Here is a 19,582-nt window from a genome sequence, read left to right as displayed (position 1 = left end):
TGACCTCAACAAGGGTCATTCCTTTACCATTTGCGATTGGACTATTGTGAAAATTGGCGTTGGTCTTCTCGGCTGGGGGTAGGCCTCATTCTTCAGTGCCAGTTTTAGGGTCTTTGGACTTCAGACGAGTCAAAGACTCCAATAAACATGATGGAACTGAGAGCAATGTTCAACACACTAGTCAGAGGACACCATCTATTGCAAGGAAAGAACCAGTTAGACACTGCAGTACATACCTCAACCACCAGGGAGGCACCAAGAGCTCCCTTGTCATGAGACAAACCAGCTGAATCATGTAATTGACGGAGCAAAATATTCCAGCTATCGCTGCTGTGTTCATTCCATGGGTAGAAATCCGGGCAGTATATTCTCTCAGCATACATGGCCTACGCCCTGAAGAATGGTCACTTCGCCTAGAAGTTCTTTTGACTAGATGGCATCTTGGTTGAACCACAAGTTTAGCGCTTCTCAAGGATAAGGGATCAAGGACAAGGTGGTGTTGGTAGACGCCTTGTTGGTCCCTTGGAATTTTCATCTGATTTACCTGTTCCCACCGGCAGCAATGCTTCCATTGGTCCTAAAAAAAAAAAGAAAAAGAAAAAAGGTAAAAAGAGAGTTCGTTCAGGTGAGGCCTGGTCAAGAAGGTTGTGATACATGAGCATTCCCAAAATGACAGTGGATCCATTGCGGCACCTGCCTCTAAGACAAGACTTGTAAAGTCAGGTGTCTTTTCATCACCAGGGTTTAGCACGGCTGGCTTTAACAGTGTGGATGTTGAAGCCATGATCCTTAAAGCTAAGGGATTCTCTGACTGTGTGGTTGAGACTATGTTTAAAGCTAGAAAGCCATACAATAATTATCACAGGGTGTGGAAAACTTACATCTCCTGGTGTGGAAAGAAAGGGTTTCCTACCTCTTCTTTTCATTTGGCCTGTTTACTGCTTTTTCACTGGAAGTTCAGACTTTTTTTTTTTTTTTTAAGGTAGTGATGTATGTGCAACCTCCATACACCCCACCTTCATAGCTCCTTAGGATCTCATCCTGGTGCTGACAGCCTTACAGCATCCTCCTTTTGAACTTTTGGATTCTGTGGAGTTAAAGTTCCTTTTCTGGAAGACTGCCTTTCTCTTAGCAATCTCCACAGTCAGGAGAGTTTTGGAGCCAAGGCTCTGTCTTGTAGGTCTCCATGTCTTCTATTTCATGAAGACCAGGCTGTTCTTTGTAAGAGAAAACAAACAAAAAAAACCCTTCTTTTCAGCCCAACGTGATCTCCAATCTAAATCAGGATATTGTGTTTCCAGTCTTAGACCATTGTAAGTGCCTAGAAGAAGATGGCTCTCTTCACTCTCTGGATGTTGTCATGGCTTTGAGGACATATGTTTGTAGGACCCTTGATGTACACAGGACGGCTAAACTTTTGATCCTCTATGATGTCCACAAGAGAGGTTGGCCGATGTTGAACCAGATCATTGCTAGGTGGATTACTTTGGTAATTTGTCAGGCTTACATTGGGGCAGGGCAGCCAGTTCCCAAAAATATGATGGCACATTCTAGCAGATTGGTGAGTGCCTTCTGGACTACACGACACAAACGCTCACAAAATTTTACAGATTTTTGCATCCAAAGAGAGAAGTTACTGTCTCTGAAGAACCTTGTATTTTACACGCTCGCGTTCAGCTCCTCTTTGTTCTGACCTTTGGGGCTTCGTTAGAATATACCCAATTTTCTGGTGAGCTGCGGTGCTATGGATGGGCAGGAGTTCAATCTTTTAGTGTTAAAATTTGAAGTGCCCAAACTGGTTTCAGAGAAAAGGATTTAACGGAAGTATAAAAATACAATTTTCCTGACTGGTTAGAGCAAAATAACTCTCTTTAAGGTTATGGCTGTAGTTTAATGTCAGTTTAATTGCCCAGCTCATACTCACAGAAACATCAAATTCTCTATTGTCAGCGTGCATGGATTTGACAACAAGCGGCTGCTGTAATGTCACATTAGTTTTTCTGGGCTACTAAAAGCCTATTTTTGCAGTCACTAAGCCTTTTTTTTTTTTTTAATCAAATGAACATTGCATTTAGCTGCATAATTTGCACTAACCATAGCAAGCCAATCAAACGTGTCCAACTTGCAGTAGACTGATGCAAGCTAATTGGTTGCTATGGTAGAATTCATATTTTGCATCAGAGTTAATAAATGAGTTTATATGTTTATTGTTGCAACTTCTTCACTTAAAACATAAAAGTGAACTTCTCCAGAATGGTGTCTAATATTGGATAGTAACAGGAGACCCCATAGATATATCCCCACTTGCTAGTAATACTACATTCTCTTAGATGTAAGAGATTAGTAGTATGTAAATGTATTGTGAGTAAAGCCAGCCACAGCCGAGCGACAGGAGCACTCCTAAATTTATGCACACACATGGGTGGCCAAATTAGGTAGCATTCATTTGTTTTGGTTTCAGGTTGAGTGACTGGATCATTTCTTCTTCCAACTGGGACCTGATGGTACAGTCACAAAGTAATCTCAGCACACAGGCATATGTCATCATTCTGACCACATTTACTAGCTAGATTATGCTATCGATTTTTATTATTATCTGATACCTCAGTCATTTTGGTGCCCACAAAATCTGAGCTTATGTTGCCTGCATAAGGATCTTTTAAGTCACATTTTCTTGATCTGAAATCAGGTGATTTTATGTCTGTGCTTCCAGTAGATATCGGAGTGCCTGATTCTTGTGTACAGATGCTGTTGCATAACTAGGGGGTATCAAATGAGGTACAAAGCTTTCCTGCCATATTCCCTTGCTGTTTCAGGTTTTTTAAGCGCACTTCTGTTAATAGGCTCTCTAAGCTGCGTTTCCAATGTAATTTCTGAGCTTGTGTTTAATATGTCTCAGAACAGTAGCTATGATACTTTCTCATACTATGACCCTCTTTGTGTATGATTGCCACCATTCGGCCCATTCTAGAAAAAGAAAATGCATTGTGGGATGGGTCCCGATTTCAGGGGTGCTGCTTTAGGCATCCTTGTGTACTGCTGCCAAGACAAAAATAATAATAGTTTCCTGACATCTTTTGAACATCTGGGAGGTCAGAATTTAAGAATCCAAAGATTGCCCAGGTTGGCTTCAATGGCAAAAAACTGGTCAAATTGTTTTGTGTAAAGAATATCTGTATGGGGTTTACTAATTATTTTAAAAAAAATGTAAGCTTTACATACAGTATATAAAAAAAATCTATTATTCCTTCTATTTAGTATAATATACAATAAATATAAACAAGTTGACTATTACTTTCTAAAGCAAAATGAAATTGCTTTCCCTTTTTAAAAGATGGAACCTGTCTTTAAAGTATTGAAATAAATTGTTACATCTTATCTACAAAAAAGAATCACGTGATATTGCTCTAGGCAAATGGAAATAATAAAGGTTTTGTTTTAACTGCAAACATGGCTTCTCTGAAGTACGTCATATATTGCTACATGAGAACACAACTTTGATGGACTTTAGGAACATGCCACACTATCTGCATATGACATGGAGGTGGGTGACCCCTGAATATGATGACAAAACTATAAAAAGTACCTTTTTATGGCTTTGTCATCATATTCAGGGGTCGCCCACTGTGTGTATCTAACCAATGATTAAAACAATATAAAACTATGGTAGGAATATTTGCAAAATAGAACCTTTGGGTCTATTATACACATTTTAAATTATCGTAGTCGTATTCTGTAAGAGGTGAATGTTGATAGTCCAGTTACTACCATAGTCTGTTTGCTTAAAGTGAACCTATGACATACAGCGCTTAGTGGTGTATTATGCTCTCTCTACTGTAGGGAGCATAGAAACACTGCTTTTTTTCACTTATATAGTGCACTAATTATTTTGAAAGCCATTAATAGAAATGTGAAAGGTTCTCTTGAAGTACAGATAGTGTTTATATTTTCCTGTGCTTACTCCTCTTAGTTTATTTTAAAGGACACAATTTATTGCATTTCTAATTATGCTTAGTTGGCATATTCTAATTCAGTGTTTCCAGACTTGCATGCAATGTTGCAAGATTTTTATGCACCGCATGTAAGGAGGACATAAGTATTGTTATATATAACTTGTTTTTTGAGGAAATATAAGATGCAAGCACTGGCACAATTTACTACATAGTATAAACCATCATCATATATTCAGAAAGCTTAATTACAGTAATTACAATAACTTCTATGTGTAGAACTGCATCTGGATATGGCATATACACATAAAAGTAACTCTTGTAGCATATTTTAAAATAGCACAGCGGAGGGAACCGTTTAAAACTACCTGTCATAGTGACAAGGAATAGCTTCTCAAAGTGTATAGCAAATTACTGCTTTAATGATAATAATTAAGGACTGTGAAATATGATGTCTTTGTAATGCTTGTCCTACAAAGGTTTTAAAGTATCAATCCCCCTTGCAGTTGCATAAAATATTTGCTTTGCTAAGGCATTTGCTCACATAGTCCTTCTTTTGACATGTGATAACCTATTGGAGGAAATAGCAAAAATCTATTAATAAGGGTGAGGGCTATCCCTGTACTGATGAAATATTTTGTTAGCAGGTATAGGCCTAGAAGCAGAAATCAAATAATGGATAACCCTCATATATTTTTTTAAATTATTTAAAGCATTTAGTTTTTAACCATACAAAAGCAAGGGGATGCTCTGTGCAAATAAAAGGTTAATATAAAATGTCAAAGTAGTTCATAGACGTATTTGTATAAAAGCAGTGTCTGCAAATTTGACAACATTTCTGAGGACAACCACAACCCAATATAAGTCACTTTGTAGAATTTGAGAAGGCTATTAAACAAATGAAGCACTTAATAACTAGTGGGCTTGTTAGGCCTTTTTGGTGCACAGAAAATAGCTCAATCTCTGTGACAAGGCAAATTTTCATCCCAACACAAACACCTCTTAGGTTTGGACATCTGGAAAGGAGATGTTGGCTCTGAAAAATGTGTAGCATGGTATACAGATGAACGCATGTCATATGAAGGAAAAAGCCTCTTTCTACACCACATTTGAAACACATTAGCCATAAGGCTCAATCCGAAATGTTATGAAGGAAACTCAGATTTATTCTCAAAATGATGGTGCATAGCCTGGAGTCCAGGATCTTGTTCAATGTCTGCTCTGTACAATTAGTTAAAGGATTTAATTGCTCTTCAATAGAAAAATTTAGGTATTTTACTACTTAAATAAATACTAAAATGAAACTAAACAAAATCCACCCTCCCCTAACCTCTGCCTTTCTCATTCTGACAGTTGCAGAGATTTACAAGAGACATCACTCAACTGTGAGTTCTGAAGTCAAAATATTTGATCAGTGACTTAGAATTCCATTACCTTTAGAATTCATTAAAAAAAATCTGTGTTTTGTAAGGATTAATGTGCCCTCCTACTATAATTATAATGGATATTAGAAGTTGTTTTCCTCATGCCTTCGGGGACCCCTTTTTTTTTAACTTCTTATTGCCAAATAATTTACTGAAGGGGAGTGTATTTTTATTACCTTAATATGGTGTCATTCTGTTTAATTGTTTACTGTCATTTTAATAATGACTTTTATATTGTTAGTCCATAGCTTTGGTACTACAAAGTCCCTTTTTTGTGACCCACTTTTCCTAATGTTTATTGGTGAATAAATAATTTTTATTCTTGGTGAGTAAAACACACTGTTCAGACTTACACTGACTTCTGTAGATTAACATGTGAACGTCTTAATGACATCCTTTGGTATCCCAGGTGACTGCAACCACCAGTTATAAAACAAGGCCCTGTTAGGTGAATGCTGGCCCCTCTGTGGATCAACATGTTTCTTCGCAACCTACTTCAGGAAATATCACAGAGGGCATGGCTCAGAGTTCCAGAGGATATTAGGAGTTTTTCTGTTCTTACAGGGAAGATGTAACTGCAACTGGACTGCAAAATGAAATTGCCAAAATTAAGGCTGATATTAACACCTTGGAGTCCTGAGGCAACATTCTGAGAAGATTCAGTAAGAAGCTGACCAGAAACTGGAATACCGGCATCTGGAAGTGTCCTTCTTAAAGGAAAAGTTTGAGTACTTGGAGAACCAGGAGCGCTGGAATAATATAATGATACGCCCTATACCTGAATCAGTTCCATAGACCAAATTAGAGGCTTTCTTACAGAAACACTTAATGCAGCTGGTCCCTGATCTGTCCAAGAACCAACTACTAATAGAAAGAGCATATAGAGGGTTATGTTCCAGACCCTCAGAGATGGACTCACCCAGAGATGTGGTAATAAGAATGCATGCCTTCAAGGCAAAAGAGAGTATGTTTGTCATATCAGCCATACATTATCTTTGACCATTTTGAAACTTAAAATGTTTCAGAACTTAGCAATAGCGAAAGCGTAAGAAAAAGAGAAATAACATGAACCATGGATACATGCGAACATGGATACATCTACTGTTCATTTTTCCCTTTTTGACTTGGGTGTGTTGCAGGAAAGCAAGTTGTCATATGTGACCCCATAGAAGGAGTAGACAACATTATATTAGCTGTATGCATATGGGGTTACCCTCTGGTTTCATTTGTCATATTAGAGTTTACAGTTTTCATCATTTTTGTATACTCTTACTCGTTTTCACCTTTTCCAAACTCTATGCAAGTGGTCCTGCTCCTGCTCTTTTTTTGTTAGGAGTCCTTGACCGCCTAAACCAACTTCTTTGTTCCACCTCATACAATTACCTTTTGCCTAACTAATCCCTTCCCATGTAGGTACCCTGTCACCCTCCCTTTAATTTAATAGTCACATTATAATATGGTACTTGCAAAGTTTACTACCACCAAATGTCTGTGAATCCAACATCAAAGGGCTGAATTCACCATAGAAAAGATCCATGGTTCATACGACTATCACAGATTAAAGGGAGATATCTTTTGTGCTATCAAACATCCCTCACTGGCTTCTAAATCATTTCCGACTGTGTTATTATACCGCCTAACACTCCAACCATAACAACTTTGTTGTCATGTTTACAGGGGTACTTCCCATGGATATTTCTAGGTTAGTCAAGAAAGGTAGATAAAACATTTGGTGGGGTAAGGCGGTGGTAGTCTATACCCAGACTACAAAAACACTGACAACATACATGCCGACATAAAGACAGCGAAAATAAACTCCCCGACAGTGTTGTAATTATGACACGTTGAAAAACAGTCCTTCAAGAACTGCGACCAATGAATATCCCGTCGGTGAAAAACAACGTCACTTTATAGAGTGGCACTGTCACTCGTGATATTAAGTTCGTAATTTAAGGAGGCGCCAATTAAGAATGTTGTTTTACAAACCCTTGTACATTCTGCAGTCACAGAGACAAATATTCTATGTGACCCCTTTTTTGTTAAAAGGCCATTAAACCTCTTAACCAAGTTCAAAATAAATTCATCCTTCACATATGTATTACTACATGATACCAAATTGGTTGAAATTTGAAGAACAAGGAGGCATTGGCAATAGAAGCAGTAGTGAACCACATATGGTTCATTAAATTTAGGGAGTACGTTACTAGCCTGATAAATAACTTGGTCCCAAAATTCCATTGTATGGTACTCAATTTAAGGCAATCCTTTGCCAGGAAGTCCTCTGACTTCAGTCCCCTCTACTTGACCCTTCACTAGCACAACATATTCAGCTGTTGTCCCAGATTACAACCCTTCACGTCTTTTGGAGGGACAGGAAAGTTTCTCCATTCACAGCCTTGTGTTTTCATTATATTGTCTACCTCATACTAGGAAAGATAATTTTTTTGTATAAAAGTACAGTAAGCGCAGACAGATCTGAAAAAGCAAAGAATGTGTACTCACATTTGTTTTTGATTGTTTTGAATTTTGCTGATTCTATCTCTGTTTAATGTTTATTTGCAAAAAAAGACACAATTAAAATGTGTGTAATGAGAATTTCTTTATTCTAAAAACACAACGGTGAATAATACCTCACAGCTGATTTATGACAATTACTAGAAGACTGAGCACATATATCCTCATTAACTTAAAACTGATTTTAACAGAGTGCCATTCTCAATTTCATACATACTATTCTCCAAAGAGAAGGAATAAATGATCAATCACCATTTTTTTAATGGAATAAAACATTTATCTATAAACATACAATATAATGTGTAAACACACCATATATGTGAAGTGCTTAACTGAGGTCCTGATTTGAGAGTCAACTTATGTCAGGGGCTAGAAATCCTAAATTAATACTGTTGTGTCACTTTCTTGTTCATGTAAAGCGCCAAGAGGACAAAAATAATCTTAATGCATTTGCAGACATTACAGCTGCCCTACATCTTTAATTGATAAATGGTTTAATCCCAAAGAGGCTGCTGATAGTGAAGGCCATATGATAACAAGAATGTCATGATATGGACTCTTCTCCAATTTGTAGAGAATATTTATGTTACCCTATAACATTGCAAGTCAGTCACTCTGCAGTACACTTCCCTCCCTCTATCTGAGTGCTGGAGGACAAAACAATCATCGCCCTCCTAAATATTAAATGATGCCACTTGTCACTAAAGGCATAGGCAGAGAGCATGGTGTAGCAGTAAAGTATAGTTTGTTTCAGCTGTATTATTTTGCTCAGTAATACACAGACTTAGATGTAATTGTCCAATAGGTGGTTCATTGGGATTTACAGTAGCCACAGACATTATACATTAGCATATCATGCTGGGTGATAAAAATACCAGTAAAGTGTTGCAGTTGGGGCGTTTTCCATATATGGTGTTTTCCTACATCCAACGAGTGAGCAGCTATAGAATGCTATTAGGTAGTACAGCTAACAAATTACAAAAGCCAGGTAGGACATTACATTAAAGGTAGATATTGAACACAATAATATCTTGTTATCTTAATTCCTGTTTGGTTGGAGAAAATGATGAGAATTGTTAATGTGTGAGTGTTGGTCGATACCAGTCCTTAAAGACATACGTAAATTTTCATCTTGCTAAACCTTTAGATGTATTCAGATGTCACTAGGCAGAACCATTTCCTTTTAAAAGGGGATTTCTATTTTGCAACAAGGACAAGAAAGCACCATACAGATTACTGTGTAGTACTGGGGACATGATTTCAATTCCCAACCATGGCCTTATTTGTGAGGAGTTTGTATGTTCTCCCCGTGTTTGCGTGGGTTTCCTCCTACACTCCAAAAACATACTGGTATGTTAATTGGCTGCTAACAAATTGACCCTAGTCTGTCTGTCTGTCTGTCTCTGTGTGTGTGTGTTAGGGAATTTAGAATGCAAGCTCCAGTGGGGAAGGGACTGATGTGAGTGAGTTCTCTGTACAGCGCTGGGAATAAGTGGCGCTATATAAATAAATGGTGATGATGAGTACTTTTCACATCAGAAAATGTGATCAGTCTCCCATGATAACCTTACTCCGGTATAGGGCTATTCATATCTCCGGGTGAAGGACAAGAGTAGAGTTGTATTAACATATGAATTAAAGTTGACTCAATATTTTGTAATGTGATTATAACTTTGTTTGATTTATTAGCTCTGTGTATACTTTTTGTAAAAAAAAAGCCACAGGTGAGAAAAAAAGTATTTCCTTTCATGTGAGATTTCAGGGTCACTTCGATAGCGCACAACTGCCAAAATCTATTTCTATGCTACTTCATGAACGACGCTTTCTTTATTACCCTTGTGGAATAAGCTTGAGAGTTTTATGCGGCCATTTGAAAATTTCCTTCTCAAGCTTTATTAGATATGTATTGCCGTGCTGCACAGACTGCAGATAATGACACGTCCTTTCTACTGCTGGGAGAATGTGTTTTCTTTTATGGTAATCCTTCTCTGCAATGGGAAGACATGAATTTTAATAGCCAAAGCAATTAGGAGAAGCAACTAAAAAAAAAACCCTTTCCTTAGATCACCATTAGGTGTTTTTCTATTAACTCTTTTTTCTCATAATTACTGGTTAGAAACATGCAGGATGTCTGGAATGTTAAACCTAAAATAAGTCCAGTTTATAAGTAGGTTTTATTTTAATTTAGTTTTTCTATTATGATCAGTAAAACTTATGGTTCAAAAAGAGCACCTTAGTTCTTTGATGATATTTGTGTTGCTTTTTCATTGGAGTGTAGAGCATATTGTTTCAGGTGTCCTATAAGTGCGAACTTTGTTTTCCACCATGTTCAGTGGTGTATAGTTTGCAGTGCAAAATTATTTATAAACCTTTTTTCCATGGTTCAAATATTTCACTTTTCTTCTGTTGGTGATCTGGTTATGGGGAATTGCAAAAAATTAACATACAGATTAATTCAGTCCTTTTAAGAGGACTGTTATTTTAATCAGTTTTTATTTTCAGTATATTTCTGTTTCCAGTAAAATATTTAGATGTAGAGAGAAGCCATGTTCTTGCATGTAAAGCCAGAAATGATTTTTTTTTCCTTGTTAGTCCCTTGATCTGCTCACTGGTGCTTCACTCATATATGTTCCTTCCTCAGGTCTACAGTGTGGACTGGAGTCAGACAAGAGGAGAGCAACTGTTGGTGTCTGGATCTTGGGATCATACTGCTAAACTAGTAAGTTAATGGCATCCACACAGTGATACAATACATTTATTTCCTGTTTGCTCTAACTGGCTAGAGTTTTTCTGCTTGGTATGTTGAGACTAAACCTGTTTGTTGTTACTTAACTTAAATTACTTAAATGTAACTACAGTTTCAGCTGCTGCTTCTGCCATTTGTATACTGAGCTTCTGCTGCCTTATTACACCATACATTTTAGCAACACTGGGTGGCATTTATAAGAACGTTAAGCGAAAATCTGAAAAAAACATTTACCATGAGATGAATAGCCAAAGTGCTCTATAGTTATAAAGCTGCATTTTTATTAATATTTTCTATGTTAGACCTTGAAAAAAATGTTGATAGTTTTAAATACATTAAATATTTAGTTTAATTTCTTTTGTTACTGCTTCTATACTACTACTACTACTACTACTACTACTACTACTACTACTACTATGGAAGATGGAGAAGGTGGCTTCCCCTGCACCTCTCACAAACATAGGGACACCTGTTATGAGTTAATTAGGAGTGAAGTCAGTGAATCCAGGTCAGGGCAGTAAGCTTAACTTCAGAAATGCTACACATAGACCTTAGGCAAGGACAGCACAATTGAGTGTATAGACCAAGAAGTCAGGACAAGGGAGCACAGGATCACAACTCAAAGATCAAGAGCAAGGAGCAACAATTATTAGGTCTCAGAAATACACTGATGAGCCCACAGAATTAAAAGGTTCACACTGACATAATTATGGAGTGACTGCACAACTATTGGCATCCTACGGCATTTGGACTCACACATTCCCATGTGTTAGAGGCACATGGGTGATGTTCCAGTTTTGCATTGACCTATGATCATGACATTGCAGGCACAAATTTGTTCTTGTAGAAAGTAGCTGGCCAGGACTTTTCTGCAGGGATATTTTCTTTCCTTTTCCTGGTGATTTCATGTACAGTTCTTTTTCTTAAAGGTACACTATAGCTATAATATGCAGGTGGGTGGTGGCTCCAGCATACACGTATATATAAATGTCTTATAATCCTTAACAGAATGTCTTATCAATAACATGACTCAATAACATGACTTTTGCAACAATAACAAACTGTGCTGCTTTCATAAATGCTTAGTTTACAGAGATAGAATTCCTCCTTGACACTCCATTACCTCCAGGGCACAACATTCTATGTTGGCTAAGCTGGAATGTACTATTTCTCACCTTTATCATTTACACACACTGATGTAGAGATGATGACTAATACAGGCTGTTGTAGGGAAAAGAATGAAAGCGTTTTCCCTCGACACTCATATCAAATCACTTCTACTTCTTCCACAGTCACAATGATACAGGAAAGCTGTCTACTGATCACTGCTTAATATCAACATTGACACATGCTACATGTAGCTGTACTGAGCTTCTTATGTACAGGGACATTGTATGTTTACACAAAACTCAGAGAGTTTATAATCCTGTCTTTTTCTTCTTGTAGTGGGATCCCGCTGTTGGAAAGTCACTATGCACCTTCACAGGTCACGAAAACATCATTTATAACACAGTCTGGTCACCTCATATACCGGGCTGCTTTGCCTCTGCCTCAGGTAACAAACACGAGTATGTGTATATGTGTATATATGTGTGTGTGTGTGTATATGTATATATCTACTATATAAATGCCTAGTGGCGTGAGTGGAAAAAAAACAAACAAGCTGCAGCGCCACCTGCTGGGCAGAGTTATACACTGACCTATATATTTCTTGAAGGAGAAGTGACAGTTGGGAGTGGTTGGTGGTTGCCAGGGGTGACAGTGGGCAGTTTTTAACACCTTAAGTAGCTTGATGAAGGATGTGGCGGTGAAGATGAAGGATGAGGTGATGGAGAAAAATGATGAGGTGGTGACATGTGGACAAAACCACGTTAAAAAAGGGCGCTTGCGTTGGGAAGTTACGCTCTTCCCCTGAGGAGGCCTGGGCTAGGCCCAAATGCATGACAAGAACCTTTTTAACACCTTAAGTAGCTTGATTTAACTAGAATGCATGAGTATCATGCACGGGTTAACTTGTGTATGTGTATATATATATATATATATATATATATATATATATATATATATAGTTAGTTAGAGTTAGATTTAGCTAGAGATAGATACATATACACACACTGATCAACCGCAACATTACAACCATCAAAAAGTGGTTCAGCGAAGGACAACTGGCGACAGGGTAATGGGTGGCCAAGACTTTTTTTTTTATGCGCATGGAGGGCGAAGGCTAACCCGTGTGGTCCAGTCCTACAGAAGAGCTACTGTAGCATACAATGCTGGAAAAGTTAATGCTGGCTATGATAGGTAGGTGTCAGCTGTATAGTCACAGACCGGTCAGAGTGCCCATGCTGACTCTTATCCACAACCAAAAGCGCCAACAATGGGCATTAGTGCCAGAAACGGACCATGGAGCAATGCAAAAAAGGCGGCCTTGTTTGATGAATCAGTTTTTTACATCACCGGGTGCCTGTGCGTCATTTCGGGCTGCTCCCCTGCTGTGGAACGATCTTCCACGTTCCATCAGGTTAGCATCTACTCTCAAAGGCTTCAAGCGTGCCCTTAAGACTCATTTCTTTATTCAAGTCTATCAGTCCTCCTCCTAACTTCCTTGTCCTGGCTCTCTCCCCTAGTTAGTACCACCCTATTTGGTCTCCCCCTTCCCTTTAGGATGTAAGCTCTCATTAACAGGGCCCTCTTTCCTTGTGTGCTCCTTCTACTGTTCACCCTCTGTACTTCTTGACCTGCTTCGCTAGCCCTGTTTTCCCTGTTTCCTTAAGCTTTGGCCGCCTTCTCGCTTATTTCTACCATCCCTTTCACTCTTTGTCCCAGAGTTAATCTGATTTTGCTTTACCCTGTCACCTGTGTTTGTATATATTTTTGTCTTAGTTCTGTTTTCTGTATATGTAATGTACGGCACTGCGGACCCTTTGTGGCGCCTTATAAGTCAAAGATAATAATAATAATACCTGGGAAAGAGATGGCACCAGGGTGCACTATGGGAGGAAGACAAGTCGGTGGAGGTAGTGTGATGCCCTGTGCAATGTAATGCCGGGAAATCTTGGGTCATGGCATTCATGTGGATGCTACTTTGACATGTACCACCTACCTAAACATTGTTGCAGACCAAATATACCCCTTAAAAGCTATTCCCTGGTGGCAGGGCCTCGTTCAGCAGGTTAGTGTGCCGCAAAATTATTCTGGAATGGTTTGAGGAACACGAGATAGCGTTCAAGGTGTTGGCTTGGCCTCCAAATTCCCCAGATCTCAATCTGATCAAGCATCTGTGGGATGTGCTGGAAAACAAAAAACAAGTCAGAGACACCTTGCAACTTACAGGACTTAAAGAATCTTTTGCTAATGTCTTGGTGCCAGACACCACAGGACACCTTCAGAGGTCTTGTGTGCACCCATGTCTCAATGGGTCAGAGCTGTTTTGGCGGCACGATTGGGACCTACGCAATATTAGGCAAGGTGGTTTTAATGTTGTGGCTAATCAGTGTACAGAAAGGTTTTGTATTGATATGTTAGACTGTTGTATAAAATGTTTTTCAGATTATAGTTTTTAATATGATGTGTTGCTCATTTGTCCCTGCTTCAAAAAAATTTTTTTTGAAGAATTAAAAGGGAACTTACGTGCTATTTACTCATTGTGTACATGACTTATATTGTCCACCAGGTGGTAGTCTTAGGTTTTTAAAAACAATAAATTTTGGTGTAGAAAAGTAAGCTCTCAGAGACAGATAAAGGAAAAACTTAGTGTTGTAATATCTGGTAGACGGAGAAAGAAATAAGCAGATAATCTAACATAGAAGTAACGTTTAATAGTGCTGTAACCTCACATAGAGAGGTAAAGTAGTGCTGAAATCTGAGATAAAAGTGTATGAAAGTAGTGCTGCAGTCTCAGATAGAGGGGATAGTGCTGTCATTTCAGATAGAGAAGGGGACTAGTGAAGATTACCCATAATCTCGAGTCGCCGGGTAGGAGAGAAGTGTTGTAATCTTAGCTGGGGTGGAAAGTTTTACTGTAACCACAGGTACAGGGGGAGGAAATTGGTGCTGTAATTCCAGTTGTTCTATCATTTCACATAGAGTAGTACTGTAACCTCAGAAGTAGAGGGTCTTTGTGCTGTAAATGCAGATGGGGGGTGGGTTGGAACCCTATAATCTCAAGCAGAATTAGAGTAAAGTATTGTTGTAAACTTATATAGAGAAAAGGAGAGAAACTTAATGCTTTAACCAAGGAGAGGAGTTGTGCTAGAATCTCAATGGAGGATGGAAATATATATCACTACTGTGGCAGGAGAGACATGGATCACATCTCTCCTGTCCTAATATGACCCATCCCTAAAGAAGAAATTCCAGGAGATATCAGCGCAGTGTCACTGGATTTCCATGTCATAGCCAACTAATGCTCCTGCCAACTCTCTTATTGAGCGTAATGTTTTAGCTATTGGGTATTCAGGAAGAAAATCAAATGGTTTTCAGACACAGCACTGGAACGAAGGGTTGTAAGTAACAGCCTGGCTCCAGTGGCAGCTTGCTAAAAGATGATACGCGGTCACAGTTTTAGAAGGAAACCTATCCACGTCCTTTCAGAGTACAGTGGATTCTGACAAGTAGATAGTCTGTTAGTAGTTGGGAGGCAGTTATTCAGTACGTTCCTTCCCTTTCTCTGCCTGAACACAGAATTACAGCACTTTAGGGAACAGATGCTACCAGAGGATATATGCTAATAATGAAATAATACAGAGAATTAAAGTGAAAGCATATGTCGGAAAGGAGAGATGTGTGATAGGGTTTTTTTTTTTATTAACATAGGTGCAAACGATACAGTAACTTATAGTTCCCATAGCAAACCAGTCACACACTTGCTTTTATTAGTTGACCATGCACTAGATCAATGAAAACCAAAACTGAAATTTGTAGGACCACAGTGAGCACTTTCGACACAAATTTCTGTCTTTAATTTTTTTTAAAAATGATAACAGCTAATGGTCCAAAATCAGGACCACCCTTACTACCACGCCTCTACTTCCAGCTGTTATTCGAGTAAATGGTTTGCAGTGTACATTGTAAGATACTGTATAATCTTTGGATTCTGCATTCACAAGTGGTACTTGCTGCGCACTATCAATATGAATAACGGGTAATGCGCAGGTTCCTTGTCTCAGCTGCTCTCCAGTGGCACTGCATAGAAGTCAGGGTACTGTGTGCAAGATTTGTGTAGTGGGTGTTGTTAGTACATTATCTTAAAATATATCATTTAAAAATGTTTTACATAATAAAATTAGTGGTGCGCGCTGTGTTCCGCAAGATACAGTCCTTAACCACAAAACGCAGCATGTATAAAACCAAAAAGACCACCAAACCTGTTGAATATCTGTGGCCCGATTGTGGCTGCATATGTCCCCATATAGACATAGCTGTGACTGTTTAAGGAAAATGCATAGCGTCGAGTTTAAATGATTTTTTTTGTACATGCATTGCCTCTTTGCCATTATATGTCATACTGATTAATGCAACCTTCTCTTCACCGGACTCCGCCACTCCTACCTTGCTCCCCTTCACTCTTTCCTCAACACGGCTGCGAGACTTCTCTTCCTTTCACACTTGTCTTCTTCTGCCTCCACTCTCTGCCTTGCCCTACACTGGCTACCCTTCCCCTACAGAATTCTTTTCAAATTCCTTACCCTCACCTACAAGGCTCTCTCACTCTTCACTGCCCCTTATATCTCCAACCTTCTCTCCAATCACGCTCCCTGCGATCAGCCCATGACCTTCACCTCTCTTCCACTCTGACCACCTCTTTCCACACCAGAATCCAGGATTTCTCTTTGACTGCCCCCCTCCACTGAAACAATTGCCCACGTTCCATCCGTCTTCTAATCTGTCCTTCCAACGTGTACTTAAAACTCATTTCTTCCTCAAAGCCTACAAGCCATCTACCTAACCATCTCTGTTCTTTACCTCCTCCCTCTTTCCTTGTCCCTGTACTTACTCCTTCTGTGCGTGATACCCTCTACTGACTCCCCTTGTGTCTGCAGTCTGTTTGCCCTCCCTTTAGTATGTAAGCTTTTACGAGCAGGGCTCTCTTCCCTCCTATCTCTATAACACTTCTTCTCCTCCCACTTCACTGTATTATGTATGCTTGGAGCCATTGAAGTCTTGAATTTACTCATTTATTGTTCTGTACTGTCTTACCCGGTATGGTCAACTGTTTGTACTCTGTACAGCACTGCGAAAATTCTGTGGCGCCTTATAAATCAAGGATAATAATAATAAAGAAACCGGCTCTATTCATGCTCTGGAAACACCATTAAAATTTCACCTCAAGACTCTGTAATAAATAAATATGGACAGTGTCCCCCCCAAACCCTGAGCAGGTTTCCACATAAACAGTGGGACAGTGAGCATGGGCTTCCCATTACAGTGTGGAACCAGCCTGAAGCTAGACAGACGAATGGATTTGTTTCATCAGGGTCTTGGGTGGCAGGCGCTCTGATTTTTTATATTACCCCAGTGTTCACAGACCAATTTATGTTGAACATCCTTTCTTTCACTCTTCTACAGCAAGTAGTCTTTTTAGGACATAGAGTAATTGACAGCTGTGTCGACTTGCTGTACAGAAATGCCCTGTGTGGAAAGGTAGATTTGTACAGAGTGTTATGGAAGTGAAATATGACTACAGTCAGCATTTTGGCCAACATTAGACCCAATCAGGATACTAGATGTTGGAGGATTGCAACTGTCTGTAGTGGGCGTGTAATACTTTAATTTTTAACAGAGCTGTAGTTGAATGTCAGGTTACCACTGAACATTCTATTTGATCTTCATAGTTTATATCTGATAATTTCAACGTTGTCACATTAACTCAAATGACTGTATTCTGAGCTTTTTTATTTGTGTGAATACCCTGACACTGTGTAACTTCAACTGTCTGTAGTGGAGTGGGGAGGAAATACTTTATTTTTTAAAGAGCGGCAGTTGAATGTCAGCTTAATACTGAACAATGCTTTTACCTTCATGGTTCATATTTTAGAAAACTTTGCACTATGTACCATGGAATAGCTTAGCATCCTTGATTCTCTAATAAAGTGGGTTGTTAAATTATGATTTGTAGGACATAGAAACCAAGGTGACTGTGCTGTGTAATAATAGGAAATACAGTAAATGTATACAGGATTAACAGAGTCCAGAAGAGAGAGCTAAGTATTTGTTTTTTTTTAGAAAGTGAAGGGGCATTAATGAAATTCTTGCTTAAACAGATAAGCTTTACTCTGTTTTCAAAGATTTCTAGAGTGGGGACTTTGTGGACTGTACAGGGCAGTGAATTCCAGAGTAGTAGCCACAGAGCTAAAAGATGGAGCCCCAAATGAAGTATGGGAGATTCTAGGAACTGTTACTAGTCAATCATTTGTGGAAAGAAATGATCGAGTGGAATTATAGGGAATCAGAAGCTGCTTCAGTTACCCAGGACCCTGGTTATGGAGGATTATTAATGTCAAAAAGCCAGTCTAGAAAGAGATTTGCCGTCTTACAGGCATACAGTGAATGAAATGGAGAACAGTGTGTTGTGGCAGAAACAGGGCAGGTTAGTTAACAGATTGATTGCTGCATCTTGTACCTGCTGCAATCAGTGAAGTTTTTTTTCTGGGAGGCCCAGTTAGAGCGCATTTCAGTTGTCCAAGCATGAGGGCAAAAATGCATGTATGAGTGTAGGAAGATCTACTGAGGGAATCAAATATTGGATTCTGGCTATGTTTTTCAGATGAAAGAAAGAGAATTTGAACATGGCTGACGCCTCATGTTTAAATGTCAAGCCACAATCAAGTGCAGCACTAAGAGGTATATTTACTAAACTGTGGGTTTGAAAAAGGGGAGATGTTGCCAATAGCAACCAATCAGATTCTAGTTATTTGTTTAGTACATTCTACAAAATGACAGCTAGAATCTGATTGGTTGCTATAGGCAACTTCTCCACCTTTTCAAACCCACAATTTAGTAAATATACCCCTAAGATTCCACACATGATCAGAGTTTTGCATCTCTGAACCACCAAGTTTAAGCCCAGTTGGTTGGACCAACTACAATCTTGATATTTGACGTTGAACTTCTATCATAAGAATCCCTGTTTGATCCTGGAGCTCAGCTAACCAACCATTTAGGATTAACCCTTAGTACCCGGAGCAAAGGACAGGTACAGTTGAGTAGCAGAGGTAGTCCAAAGCCATGACGTCTGATAATTTCACACAGTGGGAGATAGGATAGAACCCTGTGGAACACACAAGACAGGGCGCTGGTGCATATGAGTTTGCTCCTGAAGACATTTTCTGTGAGTTGCCAGTGAGAAATAATTTGAACCAGCTATGAATTGTGTCATCCAATTCACAGAAATGTAAGCGCTCTATTAGAATTCAATGGTCACGGTTTCAAATACTGCAGTGAGGTCCTGGAGGATTAAGACCTAACAATCGCCTGTCATTTGCCATCAGAACATCATTATGCACACTTACCAAGGCTGGTTCAGTACTATAGCATCTCCTGAATCCTAGCTGGAATGGATAATAACTATCATGAGTTGATAGACAGGTTTCCAGTTGGGTTGCAACCACTTTCTCAATAACCTTCCCTAGAAATGGAAGGTTTGAGAACTGTCTGCAGTTAGTTAAACAGCCTGGAGAGATGGTTTTGTTTAAAGACCTCTGACATCTACTTCCTTTTGTGGTTTTAGACAGTTGACTATAACATGTAAATAATGCAACAAATATATGGCATTATAAAATAGAGACCCACTCAAGATCACTGATCAATATGGATTAAAAGTAATAGAGATTCACAAAGTGTAAATATAACATTCAATTCCGTATGGTATTATCTGTAGGTGATTCACTTATGAAGACACACTCCCCCTTTGCTATTGAAGGTTGCAGATTTATTGCACGTACAAAATC

General features: G+C 38.9%; 1 protein-coding gene across 2 annotated transcripts in view; it reads left to right on the top strand.

Annotated features, from left to right (window-relative positions):
• PEX7 (peroxisomal biogenesis factor 7) overlaps window positions 1-19,582 on the top strand; it is a 199,157-nt gene that overhangs the window by 15,966 nt on the left and 163,609 nt on the right. For both annotated transcript variants that reach the window (XM_075203152.1, XM_075203151.1), the window contains exons 4-5: window positions 10,530-10,607; window positions 12,081-12,189. In XM_075203152.1, the coding sequence (XP_075059253.1) occupies window positions 10,530-10,607; window positions 12,081-12,189 (187 nt within the window). The remainder of the gene's footprint in view (window positions 1-10,529; window positions 10,608-12,080; window positions 12,190-19,582) is intronic.

The sequence above is a fragment of the Mixophyes fleayi genome, chromosome 3 (genome assembly GCF_038048845.1).
Source record: "Mixophyes fleayi isolate aMixFle1 chromosome 3, aMixFle1.hap1, whole genome shotgun sequence".
Lineage (NCBI taxonomy): Eukaryota > Metazoa > Chordata > Amphibia > Anura > Limnodynastidae > Mixophyes > Mixophyes fleayi.
This window is presented reverse-complemented; position numbering and strand designations above follow the sequence as displayed.